General features: G+C 42.3%; 1 protein-coding gene and 1 pseudogene across 1 annotated transcript in view; one reads left to right on the top strand and one right to left on the bottom strand.

Moving 5' to 3' along the window:
- Positions 1–18,220, bottom strand: part of PCNT (pericentrin) — a 174,585-nt gene that overhangs the window by 53,554 nt on the left and 102,811 nt on the right. Inside the window, 5 exon segments of the mRNA XM_006878175.1 lie at positions 1,086–1,240; positions 9,050–9,152; positions 9,949–10,641; positions 12,047–12,238; positions 13,140–14,048. Of these exon segments, the coding sequence (XP_006878237.1) occupies positions 1,086–1,240; positions 9,050–9,152; positions 9,949–10,641; positions 12,047–12,238; positions 13,140–14,048 (2,052 nt within the window).
- LOC102829812 lies at positions 16,344–17,127 on the top strand (annotated as a pseudogene).

Below are 18,220 nucleotides of genomic sequence, written 5' to 3'. Positions count from 1 at the left end.
TATCTTTGCATAAGTCCTTTGTTTCTCTGGTTATATTTATTCCAAGATATTTCATCCTTTGGGTGGCTATTGTGAATGGTATTGCTTTCCTAATGAAGGATGTTTGCTTTTGTAAAGGTTTGTCGTCGTTGTTGTTAAGTGTTGAGTCAGTTCCAACCCATAGTGACTCTGTATAGGGTTTCTGAGGAGCAGTTGTTAAGTTTGAGCCACAAACATATTGGATCAAACTAACTGCATCAGCCCACAGCACCACACCAGGACTCGTAAAAGTTTAGAGACTCAGAAATCCTTATACAGGGTCAATGAGAGTCAGAATCAACTTAATGGTAGTGGGTTCTTTTATATGGCAATTTGTCCGTCTTTTAAGTCATTAAAAATGTGTATTCATGGGCCAAGTGGTCAATGTGCTGTGTGACAAATTCCACAATGAGAAACTGAGCACTTGCTACAAGGGTGTGGTGTTCCAGTCAGCCTGAAACACCTCACAACAGTTGAGTTCCTTCTAAAACTATTACATGGGGCATGCAATTAAGAGCGCTGGCTAATGAAGCTTTTGAATAAGTGTAACAGTTATGGATTGGATTACATCCCTCCCCAAAACAACAGATATAGATGCCCCAACAGCTATACTGGTAAATGGGCTCATTAGGGAAAACAGTGCCTTTCTTTGGTGATCTCATTAGTTGACATGAGATCATAATGTAATAGGGTTAGTTTTAATCCAATATGAAAGGCATCCTTACAAAAAGAAGATGACAGACATGAGACAGAATCCTGTGAATGAAGATACATCTGCAAGCCACAAAATGCCTGGGGTTACAGAAACCTGAAAATGCCTGGGGTCACAGAAACCAGAAAAGAGGAAGAAGAGTCCTCACAGGAGCATGGACCTGTCACCATCCTGAACTGAGATAAAAAGTTTTTTATTATTTAAAACTGCCTACGTGTGGTTTCTTGTTTGGCAACCCCAGGACATGCAGACAGTGGAAGCCATGTGGCAGGATGTAGGACAAGATCTATATAGGGTTACAAGGTTTACTGGCTCTCATGGAAGTGCACACTGCTTCTCATGATCCATTTATTACCTGAACTTGCTTCGCATGAACTTCCCTCTCCTTCATTGCTACTGGTGACAGACGAAACCTTCTAGACTTCTGAGGAGCAGCCGCAGGATTAACAGGGAAAGTGTCAATTCTTTCTGGGCCTCCGTTTACAATCTCTTCAAAACCTGAGCCATCACCTAAAAACAAAGACCACAAAGTCAGGAACTAAACCAAGATTCCCTGACAGCCTTCATCAAGAATCTCTGCCAGAGTCTCCAAGACATACACCTACTGAGATCTGTCACTGTGGCGCTGCTGAAAGGATTTTCCTCATACCTTTCAGAACAGCAGACAAATCACAAATCAAAGAGGGCAATGTTGCTAAGTGCTGGTGAGTCGGTTCCAACTCATAGTGACCGACACTGCATATAGTTTTCAAGGAGCAGCTGGTGGGTTTGAACTGCTGACCTTGTGGTTTGCAGCCCAATACCACACCAGGAACGGGTAACAGTATTTTTTAAAAGCACTGTTTCAATGAGAATTGAACATAGTACATGGAGATGTGCGTTATCCCTGAACAACCAATACCATAACACAGAAATATAAGAACGTTACACATTTGCACAGATGCAACTCTTTACCCTCCAAATACCAGTACAGTACAGGTGGACTGATGCCAGGCAGCAGCTGCCTGAGCCTCGGTCACAGCATCCCGTAGGTGGGAGGACAGCAAATGAGCATATCTAACCAGAAGGTCAGGGTGCCTGATCTAGAGAGGGCCAGGGAGAAAAGTCCATAGCCAATATAGGACTCCTGAAAGGAACCTAGGATTTGGAAGCATTAACCACCTCTTGGGGAGGGGGGAGAATCTAAAAGAGATGAATTCCAAGTTTCTAAGAAGCCCATTCCTCCAAGCCTTCCCTCCCACTGATTTTCTACACATACTCAGAAATTTCTTTCTAGATGAGCAGAGTCAGAAAGACTGGCTGGGAGCATGAGGCTCAGTGACGGAGAGAGGTGAGTATTAGGAAAACAGGGCAAGACCTTCTAACTGCTTTTCCTGATCAGAAATCCATACACTGACAAACAGGCAGGCTTAATACCTGGCAGAAGAGGATACCTAAAGGAGCACATCAGATCAAGAAAGATCTGAAGTGCATGCTGATGGTGGGGCCCCTGGAGCTACCAGCGGCCCCTCATGGCACGAGCTGAGTCCCAAGATCATTCTTTAGTTCAGGCCCTCAGATTTGTGATAAAACAGACAAAGTAAAACAGGGAACATGAGGGAGAAATAAAGCAAATGCAGCAAACGGAAGAAAACTTCAAAACAAAACCCACTATTATTACTATCTTTAGAGAAGTAAGAAGAGGCATATTTTCCATGAAATAAGAACAGGAAGCTACAGATGTAATGGTCAGACAATAAGCGTGAAGTCTAAGAGATAAAAAGGATGACAGCAAAAATTAAATAATTTAGTACAAAGGTTAAGAAGTGAAGCTTCAAAAGTCTCTCAGAAATGAGGACAGATATAGAGAAAAGCAAAAAAATAATCAATATAGAGTCCAATATTTGGTTAGTGAGAATTAGAGAAGGAAAATTGTGGGAGAAACTGTGACAGGAAAATACAACAGAATACTCATGGCTGTGGGCCTGAAGAGCTATGAGTGGCGAATGGAGACTAGGGGCATGATTCACATGGAACATAAGTAGAAGCAAGAGGGCTGTACGCAGGTTGCAAAGGAGCTGGTTTCCAGCTCCAAATTCATTTACCAAAACAAAGCTACCAATACACATGGGAAAATGAAAAACAAATTGAAATATTAAAGTTCTCCCCCTAAACCTTCACTCATCTGTCAGGAAATAAAAGACAAAAATAGATGTTGAAGACACTCAAAAATGTGCTCTTGAATGTAGAAATGCTAAGGCAATGGGAAGTAAAAGAGCTTAATGGGAAATTCAAAGGGCAGCTTCAGAAGACAAAGTAAGGTATTATAATGAAATGTGCAAAGACCTGGAGTCAGAACACCAAAAGGAAAGAACAAGTTCAGCATTTCTCAAACTGGAAAAAAAACTGAAGAAAAAATTCAAGCCTCAACTGAAGGAGTCTATAGAGAAAACTACTGAATGAGACAGAAGTGTCAAAAGAAGATATGAGGACTACAGAAAGACACTGTACCAAAAAGAATTGGTGGCTGTACAACCATTTTAAGAGGTACTATATAATCAAAGATCAATGGTACTGTTCTAGAACCACAGTGGTGGTGGTGGTATGCCGTGAAGTCAGTTCCGACTCATAGTGACCCTGTATAGGGTTTCCGAGGCTGTAAATCTTTATGGGAGCAGAAAGCCTCATCTTTATCCCATGGAATGACTGGTAGTTTTGAAATGCTGACCTTGAGGCTAACAGTCCAACTTGTAACCACTACACTTCCGGAGCTCCTTTCTAGAACCATACAAACTACCAAAACTGATTCAAAAAGAAACAGAAAAACAAGTAAGGAGATTGGATTAGTAATAAAATCCTGCTAACAAAAAAAGGCCAGAACTAGATAGTTTTACTGGTTACTGGTGTTGTTATTAGGTGCCATCAAGTCGGTACCAACTCATAGCAAACCTATGCACAACAGAACGAAACAGGGCCTGATTCTGGGCCAACCTCACTACTGTTGTCACACTTGAGTCCATGGATGCTGTCACTTGGCGAATCCATCTCGTTGGGGGTCTTCCTCTTTTTCTCTGACCCTCCACCTTACCAAACATGATATCCTTCTCCAGCGACTGCACCCTCCTGACAATATGTCCGAAGTATGAGAGATAAAGTTTGGCCATCTTGGCCTCCAAGGAGCAATCTGGCTGCACTTCTTCCAAAACAGATCTATTGGTTCTTTTGGCAGCCCATGGCACTTTCAATATTCTCCAATACCATAACTCAAAAGCATGAATTCTTCTTCTAAAGATTTTTTTAAAGAATACTTGGCTGTCATGAATTGAATTGCATCCCAAAATATGTGTCAACTTAGCTGGACCATGATTCTCTGGTTTGGCAGTACTGTTATGATGTAATGTAGCAGTTATGTAAAGATTCTCAGATCAGATGTGATCTGATGTGACAAGCCTTTAACCCATCACAGCTCTGATCCAATGTAGAATCAAAGTAAATTTCCCTGGGGTGTGGACTGTAACATATTTTATTTTACAAGAGATTAAAGGATAGATAAATTAGTAGAGATTAAATGGACCCATTAACCACAAGAAAGAACAGCCAGGAGTGGAGTGCAGCCTTTGAAATTCCAAAACCCTGAGAAGGACTGATATCAAGACACACGGAGATCTCCAAGGCAAGGTGGGGCTACAGATGCTGAAAGGAAACAAGGACCTTTCCCCAGAGTCAACTAAGGACAGTCTTCTTCTAGTGCCAGCAATCCGAATTTGGACTTCTAGCCTCCCAAACTGTGAGATAATCAATTTCTGTTAAGGCCAAAAAAAAAAAAATAATAATAATCAGTGGCACTGAAGGAAGAATTTCAAGCATATTGAAGGCACTGGTTGGAAAAATGAGGTTCTAGGAATTGACAAAATATAAATTGAAATGTTTCATCAAATTGATGCAGCGCTGGAGGTGTAGCTCATCTGTGCCAAAAAACAAGGAAAACAGCTAGATGGACAAAAGATTTTCATTGTACTCATAAGTAGACTATACACAGAACAAGAGGCAGTCATTTGAACAGAACAAGGTGACAATGAATGGTTCAAAATCAGGTATGGCATGAGAGTTGTATCCTTCCACCATATTTATTCAATCTGTATGCAGGAGCAAATAATCTGAGAAGCTGGATTATATGAAGAACAATGTGGCATAAGGATTGGAGGAAGACTCATTAACAGCCTGCTATATGCAGATGACACACAGAGTCAAGAGGAGTGAACATATTAATGAGGATCAAAGACTACAGCCTTCAGTATGGAACACACCTCAATACAAAGAAAACACAAATCCTCACAAATGGACCAATGAAACATCATGATAAATGAAGAAAAGGTTAATGTTGTCAATGTCTTCATTTTGCTCACATATACAAATAATGCTCATAAATGTAGCAATCAAGAACCTAAATGATGCTTGGCACTGGGCAAATCCACTGCATAAGACCTCTTTAAAGTGTTGAAGAGCAAAGATGTCGCTCTGAGGGCTAAGGTGCTTCTAACCCAAGCCATGGTATTTTCAATAGCCTGAAAGACATGTGAGAGTTGGACGATGAATAAGGAACAGAGGAAGTCATAGAAGAATTGATGCATTTGAATTATGGTGTTGGGAAGGAATACTGAAGTACTATGAGCTGCTACAACAACAAACAAATCTGTCTTAGAAGAAGTACAGCTGTAATGCCCCTTAGAAGCAAGGATAGCAAGGCTTTGAACATTTATCAGGAAGGACCAGTCCCAGCAAAAGGATATCATGTTTGGAAAGATAGAGGATCACTGTAAAAGAGGAAGATCCTCAATGAGATAGACTGACCCAGTGGCAGCAACAATGGGCTCAAATATAACAATTGTGAAGATGGAACAGGATTGGATCGGGCAGTGTTCTGTTGTGCCTAGGGTTGTTATGAAGTTGAAACCAACTCAACAGCACATAACAACAACTCAAAAACTAACAATTTCCACAAGAGCTCCTTTTCTCCAAGTTACATTAAACAAAAGGATCCAATCCAGAAAAGCAAGGATGGCCATTCAGGAGCTAAAGGTGGTCAAGTGTGAAAGGGAACCTTCTAGAGGTTTCTGAGCAGTCAGGGAACATCCAAATTGGGTCCTAGGTAGGGAGGAAGGGTGATTGGTACAATGGAGAAAATACGGTCACAGATAAACAAGAAGTTGGCAAGAAAGTAAATGTAATCTGTGCATCTGCAAATCTGTGCTAGAACTACAACATATGAGCTTCATTAAAATGTAATTGCTCAAGAGTGATGTAACAGTTGATACAACTCTTAAAGGAAGATAATAAGAGGGAATGGTATTTGAGTTTACTGCTGTTGTCAAATACCATTGAGTTGGTTCCGATTCATAATAACCCTGTATAGGGTTTCTAAGGAGTGGCTGGTGGGTTTAAACCACCATCTTTACAGTTAACAGTGCAGTGCAGTGCTTATCCTACAGCGCCACACTGGGATTCCAAGTTTAAAACTGATATTTAAATAACAGATGTGTGTTACGCATGCTTCTAAAATGCTCTCAAACCATGTATGTGTAAGTCACTCATAAGGTGAATTTAGATAAAACAAATAGATGTGTGCTGTAAACAACGTTAAGTTAGCCTTGTACCACCATATAGTGATTAATAAAAAACTCGATGTAACTTAGCTAAATTTCCATAAGTTAGCCTTCAAGACATAAATTGTTAAATCCTCCCTAATTTTTGACTGTTCAGACAAGATCTAATCTTTGTTAGACATAACATCAATTGGTTCTTAGCATGGAAGTCCAAATAGAAAAATCACTTATGAGGGGGCATCAAAAAGTTCTTGGAAGTATAACCCATATCTTTTCATTCCATTTCCCATGAACTTTTTAAAGCCCCTTTATGCAAACCCTGGACTTCTGCTCATTCAACAAGAGACAACACAGGCAGAACATCTCTCTATACTGATTCTCAGATAACAGACTATGACAGCGATGAAAACTGAGATTGTGGCCACCCCCACCCCCACAGTCTTGTACTCTAGCTACAAGGGACCTCTGCTGAAAAGAACACATGGTCAAGCCTTCCTCACATGATCACTCAATAAAATACCTGAAGTCTAAAGATTTGAGTTCTAACCATTGGACAATTTTATACAGTCCTGATAGTCTGGTCATAAACGAATGTTATGTGGTCTTACCTGTGTTCTTTGTCAAGACTACTTTACAAAAAACGTAAATGATTTTATGCATGATAAGCTTGCACATTTCTGTATCTATTTGAAAATAAAAGCTCGCAGGACTATATGATTCTAAGATAAAGTAAACACTAGAAGAGATTCTGACAGTTGGAAATGAATGTCTCCAGGGAATGGTCATCAAATACATGGTATAGAATGAATACCACGACATCTGCAAGAGAATTTTGCAGAATCATTCAATTTCTCAAATTGCATTCTAATTAGTTGAAATTGCCATCAGGCAAATCTGCTGCAAGAGATCTCTTTAAAGTGTTAAAGAGCAAAGATGTCACTTTGAGGGCTAAAGTGTGCCTGACCCAGGTCATGGTATTTTCTATCTCCTCATATGCATGTGAAAGTTGGATAATGAGTAAAGAATATCGTAGAAGAATCAATGCATTAGAATTTTGGTGTTGGCAAAAAATATTGAAAGTATAATGGACTGCCAGAAGATTAAACAAAGCTGTCTTGGGAGAAGTATAGCCAGAATGTTCCTTAGAAGAAAGGATGGTGAGACTTTGTCTCTTACTTTGAACGTGTTATTAGGGGGGACCAGTCCCTGGAAAAGGTAATCACACTTGGTAAAGTGGAGAGCCAGCAAAAAAAGAGGAAGAACCCCAATGACATGGACTGATACACTGGCAGGAACAAGGGGCTCAACCATAACATCGTGAAATTGGTACAGGACCAGGCAATGTTTGGTTCTGTTGTGCAGGGGGTCACTAAGAGTTAAAACCAACTTGATGACACCTAACAACAATTATAGCCGGAGTATATAAAATTAAAATAAAATGCTTTCCTGCTCTATTCTGCAAATGCATGGTAAGATCCCCAATGGATTATATAGATTTCAGTGTGGTGTTTTCAAAAGCACTCACTGGACCAAAATCAAAATGCTTCAGAAAGTGAGGAAATTTGAAAAAAAAAAAAAAGCCAACAAGTAACTATAGAAAGAAAGATGAGATTAGAGAATCATCATTTGGCAGTCACTGTACGACAGACAACTGGTGGTGGTGTGGGTGAGTCATTAGGCTGTTGACCACCACAAAGTCGGCGGTTCAAACCTACCAGCTGTTCCATGGAAGAAGGATAATGTTGTCTGCTGCCACTTTATAGTTGCTGAAAACCTATATAGGGTTGCTTTGAGTCAGAATCAACGGGGTGGAAATGGGATGGATTTGGTTTTGGGGCAGGGCAATTGACTTAGCAAGATCACTAACAGACACTAAAAACAGACGCAAGCTGGAGAAGCAAGAGAATATTACAAGTTTCAAGTAGCCTCCCCACAGGGTACATAACAACTAAAAAGAAAACCTATCAATAAAAGACCTGGTAAACCCCATGTTGGCCAACTTAACTCCTATCCACATAAAAACAGAAATCAGGAGAGCTGTGGGCCAGTGCAGATGAAGGGTCATGCTACAAACTGACTACTGCCCTCTCCACAGACCATGCAGTTGCTCCAGACTGGAGGGAGGAGACTGATGGATTAGTCAGTGTAGAGGAGGGTAGAGCTGGACACAGCTAGACAAGACTGGGCAAAGCCAGGTGGGTCAAGGTTGGGGCAGGCAGAAGTGGACAGGGCAGTACGCAGCAATAGGTAGGAACCACCCCACCCACTAGTCTCCAAGTATAGCCCCATCCCTGCCCTCAGCCTTGGGCCATGAACTGCTTCCGCTTCCCTCATCTGCCAGTTAAAGAGCTGACCTCTGGACACAATGCATAATCTGGGAAGTTCTTTCTGTAAAGAACGCCACTGGTACAATTGGAAAAATCTGAGTAAGGTCAGGAAATGAGACACTAGCCCTATACCATTGCAAATTCCTTGGTCCTGAGCACTATGCTGTGACCTCAGTTTTAGGAAGTACATGTTTACAAGCTAAGTGGCACTGTGTCTACAATGGACACTCAAAAGGTTCACAGACAGTAAGACAGAGCATGAGAGCAAGAGAAGACAGAAAGAAAGAGAGTAAATATAAAAAGTTAACATTTGGAGAATCTAGGCGAAACACATGTAGGAATTCTTTGCAATATTCTGTACTCCAAAATTGTCAAAACACAAATTTCTCTCACAAAGACAATTGACTCACTTTTTTCACTTTCATCGCTTTTTCCTTCTAACCCAATAGGAGATGATCTTAAGTTTTCTTGAGAACCAAGAGACGTTATGAGAAAATCTTCGACGTCTTTTTCCTGTTCAAATAGGCAGACTTTTAAGTGGTTATAAAATAATAACATCACATCATGGAGCTAAAGTTGCCCAATGAAAACGGTCCTGAATTTATCATCTCCTCACACAGACCCCACAGGAAAAAATTCAGACTTGCAAGCATACTGAGGTCATGTGTTTCCAATAATATAATTATTTAGTTTACCCACAGTTCTTCACATGTATTTTAAAGTAGTCACTACCAAATATTTTAAATTAATAAATATTTACATAAATTGACAATCTATGGATACCTGAGATGACATGTACAATAAAAAACTAGTTTAGTTTTTTTTATTTTATCCAAGACCTTAAAATGTCAAGATAAGTAGGCTAGAAAATCGTGATATAACTCAGGAACAAATTAAAGTGCTTTTAAAATTAAATGGCAATATACATGAAACCTGATAAATATGAAACAGTACTAAACACAAATACAGCAGCATATTCTAGACCAAGAGTCCTTGTGCAGGTTATTATTTGGCCTTTATTGCTATGTGGAGTCAGCATTGGCACAGAAGCTAGGCCTGAGGTAAACTCAGTAGGCCCCATACACCTCACTCATTTCAGAAACTGCCTGAAATGACCTGTTCCAATTTCATAGCTTTGCTGCACACTTAACTTTCCTATATACAGTGCTGACTACAGGACCTGAACAAATCATCACTCTAGCAGTGATGAACCAACAATGCAGTGCTTGACCTGAGAAGGCTTCCCAGCAACACCCTGAGCTGCCACCCACAGCCCTGATGAGGCAAAGCAGGAATAGAAGTTCCTTACCACAGTTGTCCCCTCTACATGGTGGTGATCAGTGGACAGAGGTGTGTCTATAGCAAGGGGACACTCCGCCCAGGGTAGTGACTTCCCCTTGCCTGTGGGTACCGGGTAACAAAGGAGGTCAGAGTTGTCTGCCTGGAGTAATGTGGGGCCAGGGCTGCACAGACCTGTGGCATCTGAACAGGGTGTGAGGGGCAGGCTAGGTTGGGGCTCCAGATTTGAGTCCCTCCTGACGACTTCAGGTGAGCCCCAGGAGGACAGGTCCATTGTCTGCACTGGGCTCCTGAAGGGCTCCACACCTTCACAACTGCTTTGCAAGCCAGTTTTTAAGGAGAATGGTGAGTCTTGTGGTTCAATTTTTTCTTGAATGGGAACGTCTGATGTTCTGGTTGGTGTCAAAGCATCTGGATGTTCAGTAACTGCCATTAGATCCCAAGTGGTTCTGTGGGTATTAAACGTTGCAGCAGGAGTAGGTCTGTCAGTCGACTCATCACTGCGAGAAACATCATTTAAGTTCTTTTCTACAACAAGTGCAGAACACGCCAATGGTTGTGGGTTTGTCGAACCATCTGGGCCCATGTCCTGGGCAGTCATTGAATGGACCAGACAAGTCAATCTCTCCTGAACTTGTTTCACCTGAGTTAACAGGTCTACTTTCCGCAGAGGGCGACAATCTTCTGGTGTTTTTTCCTTACCCTGAAGGTTAAAAAGAACACACACATAATAAAAGAACTAACTGTAGCAGACCTCACTGTCTATGAGCGTTCACGATAAATAAGTCCCTCTAAACACTTAGTATTTCAAGTTTATTTGATTCCACAAATTAAATCTTAATTCCAAAATCTGAAATTCAATTCAATTCCAAAAGCTGAAAGCTCTTCACTTCAAAGGCAATTTTTCCTTTATACATTAACCTACTAAGAACACATATTCTTTTAGTGGGGGGAGAGGAGGGAGGAGACAGGAAAGGTCTCTTCTCAGAATGTTGAAGAAAATAAAAACCCCACAAAATCGTGACTTATGTAGCAAATGTGTAATTTCCTCTTCACTGTATAACTTCTAAGAACTTAGCAATAGCTCAAATTCTTTTAAGAACTAAACTTATGCTCCCAATCATGATAGGATGAAGACAAGTCTGCTGAACAGAATTTCTGAAATATTTTTCTCCATGTGGAATGCACCTCACAAAGGGATGAATAAACACATGGAGGTGGCATCTCCTTTCAAAGCTGCCAGCCCAACCACAGCCTCGCATGCTTGGGACCCAGACCTTTCAGACTTCAAACGATTTCCTGAGCTGCAGACCATGTGGTCAGCAGCACCCTGTGGTCTTCTTCTTCATGAAGCCCTCATGGTTGGACAGAGATGCTTAGGCTGGAAGGAGCCATGGCAATTTATAGCAGTCTGGCAGTATATTTGAGGAAACAAGTGAACCAGTCACTCTGAATTTCAGACCATGGACACAAGCTGTGGGGACAAACAGCAAGGGCAGACTCAGACTGCTGGGATGGGGGAAGGGAGCTTGCAGCCAAGAACACCTAGAGGGCAACAGCATACTCCAAAGACAGAGACATGCTGGCTTACTGGGAAGTGACTTGAAGGAGGGATACCCACAGGTAAGGGCTACCAGCACCTGCCACCATATCCACCTCATCTCACAGTCACAAACATGGTTTCCGCCCTGACACCACGGGTTAAACATCCTGACTCTACTCTTTCTTCTGGGAAAAGCCTAGGGTTCAAAAACAGTCCTGAAGTCTTTAGAAACAAACCAGATGCAGGCAATAGATTCCTTGAATCTATTGAATAAGACCACAGGAGGTTCTGTCCTCACAAGGAGAATCCAGGATGCACCCGGAAGAACAAGTATGTCCCATTCACAAGAAAACACCAATTAGCCATTCACTTTCTAAAAGCTGATTTAACTGTGGCAAATGTATGCTTCCTAGAGCATCTTAAATAACACGTGTAGATTTCAAACTGCATGTATAACATCACATGGTAGTCTAGAGGACACCTAACTCCATGTGCAGCCACACCTCCCACCACAGGGACGGACAAGCCCTGCTCTGCAAGCCCTTCTTGTGGCTGCACAAAGTACCTTGTTTTGTCGCAGCCGACTTTGGCTATCCTCTCTGCTCAGGTGCACCTTGTCCCTCACCAGGAAGAGCTCAGATACCAGCTGCTTCTGGCAGGCAGTCAGCACTGACATCACATTCTCCTGCCCCAGGAGACCTGTACCACCTGAAGCCTCACGGTCTGGAACTGGTTGCCGATGGTCCTTCACAGGGCTCTGTATTGATAGGGACAGCGAGAGCAGCACACATCAAAATTAGAGCTGAACCTGCCTGGGAGCTAACGTGCAGTAAGGCTGGGATGGGACTGTGGCCAGCTGGACTGCCTGCAGACCTCACTGCCTGTGTGTACCCTAAACTTTACAGTCTGCATGACCCACAAGTCAGAGGGGATGGCGGGAGATTCCCTAGCCCACAACACCCATTGAGACTCCAGACTACATTGCTCGTGGATCCCTTAAGGTCTGATTAGACAGCCACAAGTGCCTAAGACCACGGCATTTAAGGGACCCCAGACCATATCACTCACAGGAACCTGGTGGTCAGAGGGATGGTTGCAGCACTTCTGCACAGGCCACAGCCATCATGCCACCTTTGTCACAAATGAACATAGTTCTGAGCATTCAGCACCATCAATGGAGTATGGTCCAAACAGTAGCACCCAGAGCATGGGGGCCTCAAGGCCAACTAGAGCCCAAAACCCAGAAGCTCACAGAGACTTCTGTTCCAGAAGGAAATTCATCTGAGAGGTCTGATCTGGGGATGCACATAAAAAACTAAATCTAGGACTAAGAACCACAAGGAAGCAGAAAAACCTGGACCCGATGGAGCAGGGAAGGCTTAGCAGCACTGACACTTCCCACTGTCCAAAGGACAAGTCCTCATGAGCTGAAAGTACTCAGAGCAATGGCAGGTTTAGGCCCAGGACGACCGCTTCTGTACAGTCAGTTTCACACTAATCCCCCACTTTCTGGCGCTGGTAACTGTGATTCCTGGCACCAGCAAGGAAGAAGAAATGTTAACAAGTTTTTTATGTATAAGAGTAAGAAAAATCCAAACTTTCCTCATATAACTCTGCACCCCCGCCTCCCACTGAAACCCTGGAAGGAAGAAGCCTACCTGAGGGTCCTGGCCAAAGGGCACTGAGCACAGTGGTCTGCAGCTCTCGTCTTGATCTGAATCATCACCACGCACAGTCTCCAAGGCCACCGCCCCCCTGGGGGTCCTAAACTCAGCGCTGCCCTCCTCTTGGACCTGGTGATGGCCCAGCTCCCGCTGGCACCTCAGGAACCTCTGGCTCAGCGTTTGCAGCTGGCGTCCAAGACGTGCACACTGCACCCGCAGAACCTGCAGCTCTAGGGGCTCAGTTGCCTCTGCCCAGGGCTGCTGTTCCAGAGCACAATGGAACCCAGACACAACTGCCAGAACAGCCTCCAACTCGGCAAGGCGGGCTGCTCTCTGCTTGCTCAATGCATTGATTTCTACATCTTTCTTTGAAATCACTGCTTCCTTTTCTCTCAGGGTATTCTCGAACTCTGCCAAGCGGGAGGCCAGTGCCTCCAGTGAGGACTCCTTGAGGGCTATGCTTCGTCTCAGTCCAGCCAGCTGTAGGGCAGCAGCATCTTCAGCAGCCCGCAGGCTCTGCCCCAGTGCCTCCAGGGCCTGGTGGTGCCCGTGTTCCCGCTCCTCTAGCAGCTGGCTCAAGGCTGCCTTGCCTACTAGCGCTGCCTCCAGCTCTGCCTGCAGCACCCGTGCATGGGGGCCTGGCTCCTGTAGGTCTTCAACTGCCACCTCACGGTCACCCAGCAGCCCTCGTTCCAGCTCAGTCCGAAGGCTTTCAGCTGGACTATTACTGATTTCAAGGGCCACAGGTCCCCTGGGAGACAGCTCCATTTGCAGTTTTTCAATGACCTCATGGAGCTGTTCAATTTCCTCTGCCTTCTCCTTCTGTAATCGAACTTGGTTCTCCTGCAGGTTTTCAATAATGGATTTCAGCTCTTCCACTTCAGGACTTCTATTACTCAAAACCTGAGGAGAAAGCACATTTCATCATGAAAACACACTTGGAGTATTGTGAAGTGCTGTCGAGTATGTTCCGACTCATAGTGACCCTGTATAGGGTTTCCAAGGAGCAGCTTGTGTTTTTGAACCACTTACCTTGTAATTCACAGTCTAGTGCTGATCCTACAGCACCACACCAGGAGTAAAAGTGAAGGTATTTCTCAGCCCAGAGACATGGGCAGATGGTTCAAAGACCAAGGTGTATGGTCTGTGATGTTCTCAACAAATGGCCACTAGACACTTGAAACACACTCCAAATAGCTGTACTCTGACTAACATTCCATGCATAACAAACAGGTCAAAATGGCCATCTCTGGGGTCAAACATACCATGTTTCAAATCTTGTCACTGAGGAGTGGGCTCTGATGCCAACACAGACCCTAAAATGGTACTATTGCCTAAACTAATGAGGCAGGTCTGATCTATCACTTCACTGGCTCAACTGGCTACTCCTTAACTATATTTCCCTCATCTTCCTTAAAGAAGCATGTAGCTTTCAGTCTAACATGAATAAGCAGAAAGGTGAGAACGTAACATTCATCAGAATATGGCAATTGCAGCCTGTCCCAGCCAAAAGTACCTGATGCTGCAGGCAGGCCCAGCAACCCTCACAGGTGGCATTTCATCCTCAACAGTTTTAAGGTAACAAATATTATTGCTCTCATTTTAACACTGGGAAATTTGAAATTGAGAGACTAAATATCTTGTCAACACCAGAGATAGTAAGTGGAAAATCAGAACTGAAATCTGTGTCACTATGGTCTTAACCTCCATTCTCCTTAGCTCAAACCATAAGTAGAGATTGAAAAATAAAAAATTATAGCTGATTTGTTTTTCAGCTAACAATTTCCAACCCACACTTGTTGTAGTCTATTGTTTTCTGAAAATAGGGAAACAGAGATATCAATTTATAATGAAAACAACTACAAAGCAAAAAGAGGGAATAGTGTAGATACAAAACTTCCAAAAGACAAGGAAGTCTAGTAAATTTCAAGGTCAAGACTATTTTAAACTGGGGGGAAATTTAGTGAGTTACAGGGTAACCTCAAAGAACATTAATACATCTTCATATCAAAGTGAAAAAAAAAATTCAGTATACATATAACAATAGCAATAAAGAAAACGAGAAGAAAACTCACAAACAAAATGAATTCAGGGCAGAAAATTATGTGGCAAAAGAAACCAGCAGCACCACAAAAAAGCACACAGTAAAATGACAGCAAAAAATTCATACCTATTGATAATTACAATGAATCTAAATGGATAAATGCACCAGTTAAAAGACAAAGAGTAGCAGAATGGATAAGAGAATAGGATCCTAAAATACACCGTCTACAAGAGGTACATCAAAAAGATGGAGACAGCCTAAATGCCCATCAACAGAAGAATAGTTAAACTTTGGTGCATACATACAATGGAATACAACTCAATGTTGAAAAATAATGATGAGCCTGCAAAACAACCCACAACACAGATGAACCTGGAGGACATTAAGCTGAATGAAATTAGTCATTCACAAAAGGATACAAAAAAGACCCCTGTTGTAAAGTTAACAAAAGGTTGTCTTGATAAAAGGAACATTCTATGATGATTACATGGGAGGGGGATGAGAATTATTCATGATTTAGAGGGTTGTTAAGTGCCCTTGAGTCCATTCTGACCCATAGCGACCCTGTACAGGCTTTCTGAGGAGCACCTGGAAGATTTGAAGAGCCAAACTTGTGGTTCACAATCCAGGACTGATGCTACAACAACACACTAGGAATCCAAGGTAGAAGGTAGATGCATGTTAACATGGATGATGGGAAGTCAATATACAATAAGAGTAAGGTTGGCAGATGAAAGACGAAGGTAGCGGGAGACACAAGAATTAAAGTGAAGACAGGAATACGCTGTTAACTGATGGTACATGGAGGGGATTACAACTATGTGATTTGCTGAATGTAAAACTGATTATCTCCTCAAAAAACATTCACTCAATTCACAATAAAAGGTTTCAAAAACAAAGAGACAGAATAGTAGAATAGATAAGAAAACAGGATCCTGCAATATGCTATCTACAAGAGACATACCTAATAAACAAAGACCAAAAATAAATAAATATGAAAGGATAGAAAATAATATATATAAAGCAAATAAATGACAATAAAAAATGAGCAGAAGCACTTTGGAGAGAGGAGGAACACAGGGCTCATCTGATCAAGGGGCCCTAAAACAAGGAGTGACAAAGCTTGAGAAACCAGCAGCTTGGGTTCAGCTGCAATGGCCGCAGTAGCCGGGGTGAGGGGGCGCCAAGTGTACAGAATGTTGGGGGTGGGATCCTGGTCTTTGGCATCTTGACTCGGCCCTGTTTCCACAGCACACAGGTTTCTCTTGGCCTGTCAGAAATAGAAAGATCGTTGGATATTCAGTTTCAGGAATCTGATGGTGCTGATGAAGATTAAGGAAGAGATTCAGGTCCTCCAGCTAAGAAAATGCCATCGTCTCCTCAGAAAGCGAAAAATCAGAGGCAGTCTGGAAATAATTCACAGGAAGATAGTGAGGCCTCGGAAGAAGTTGTGAAGACCAATAAGGATGACTCTCACAGCAAAGCATAATGAAGATGAAAAAGATCACAAAAATGTATGCCAGCAATGGAAGGCAGCTTCCAAGCATAGAGATGCTCATGGAAGACACAGGCAATGAGAAAGAACAAGGTGAGGAATAACAAGGCGCTATTCCAAGAAAAAGAATCTGACAATGATGAAGAATTATGGAAGACGAAGACAACAGTGAGTATGGCAGTTCAAAAAAGAAAAACAAGAAGATGGTTAAAATATCCAAACCTGAGCCAAAAGAAAAGAAAATTCCTAAACCCAGGCTAAAGGCAACAATGGCACCAAGTCCAGTGAAAGGCAAAGGGAAAGTGGGTTGTCCCACAGCTTCCAAGGCATCAAAGGAAAACACATCTTCCCCAAAACACCTTCCACCAAAGAAAATAATGAGAAACTCTGGAAAGCCTTCCAGAAAAGAAAATATCTGCCAGCCAGTCACCAGAAAAATCTAGGTCTAAAGGATATGAAGTTGACAACCAGTCTAAGGATGATTAACAGTGATGTTTGGGAAGAGATTTTACTAAATAAGAAACAAACAAAAAGAGCCTACTTAAGATATAAAATTGTTGGCCATGGCTAGACTGATAGGTTTTGAATGCTTTGCTCCATTTGTTGAAGATAAACATTTTTTCTTTCATTTTTTAAAAAATGTCATTGTATGTGTAAGTTACTTTCTGGAAGTTGGTCCTCTCCTTGCTATCCACTCCCCCAGCCTACCCAGTCTCCAATGAAATCCATGTCAATTTAATCACTGCATTGAGTGCTTCTTTTTTTTTATTTTAATGGAAAATATATACCACAGTGGTAAAGCAATAAATTTTGCTTTCTGTTATAAAAATTCTGCTTTCTGCTGAACAATTAACAAATTGAATAGTAATCAAATAGTGCAAAGGTTTAAAATTACTGCATCTTTCCCTACCTGCACTTTAAAAAAAAAAAAAGTACGTTGTCCTCTAATATTAGCTTCAAGGACATTTTTTTAAAATGTTTTATTGTGAATTATATGATAGTTTACATGGGAGAACTTTAGCTTTACATTCATTCCATCGTATATCATCTCACTGCCATGGTTCCAATCCCCTCCACGCATCATCAACCACCCAAAGGGTATATACCAGAAATCCGCCCCTACACTTCTCCCTCCTCCCCCCAGTTTTCGGCCCACAGTCCCTTTCCCTCTCTGGGTTCAAAGTCCCCAGTCGCTTCATCACTCCATGGCATCAACTCTGTCTCCATCTCAGGCATCTCTGTTTCTCTGGGTAGGGTCTCGTTCTCGGCTCTTCTCCGTTGATGGTCCCAGAGGCCTCCGCTCCTATCCTGGTGAATTAATCACTCCCTTCCTTGTTACAAAACTTCCACCTTTGCATTTCCAACCCTCATAAACCATCCTGATAAGCATTATTCACTACAGTATCATGAGTTACCCATTCCGCCCAGACAGATTGAATAGTACCTACTGGAGTTTCTGCCTTCTGCCATGCTCCCTAGCACCAGGTTCCCTTTTGAAAGCTTGTAAGCCAGTCACTTCTTGCCTTTGTAGGCCCC

Source organism: Chrysochloris asiatica, unplaced genomic scaffold, assembly GCF_000296735.1.
Source record: "Chrysochloris asiatica unplaced genomic scaffold, ChrAsi1.0 scaffold00354, whole genome shotgun sequence".
Lineage (NCBI taxonomy): Eukaryota > Metazoa > Chordata > Mammalia > Afrosoricida > Chrysochloridae > Chrysochloris > Chrysochloris asiatica.
This window is presented reverse-complemented; position numbering and strand designations above follow the sequence as displayed.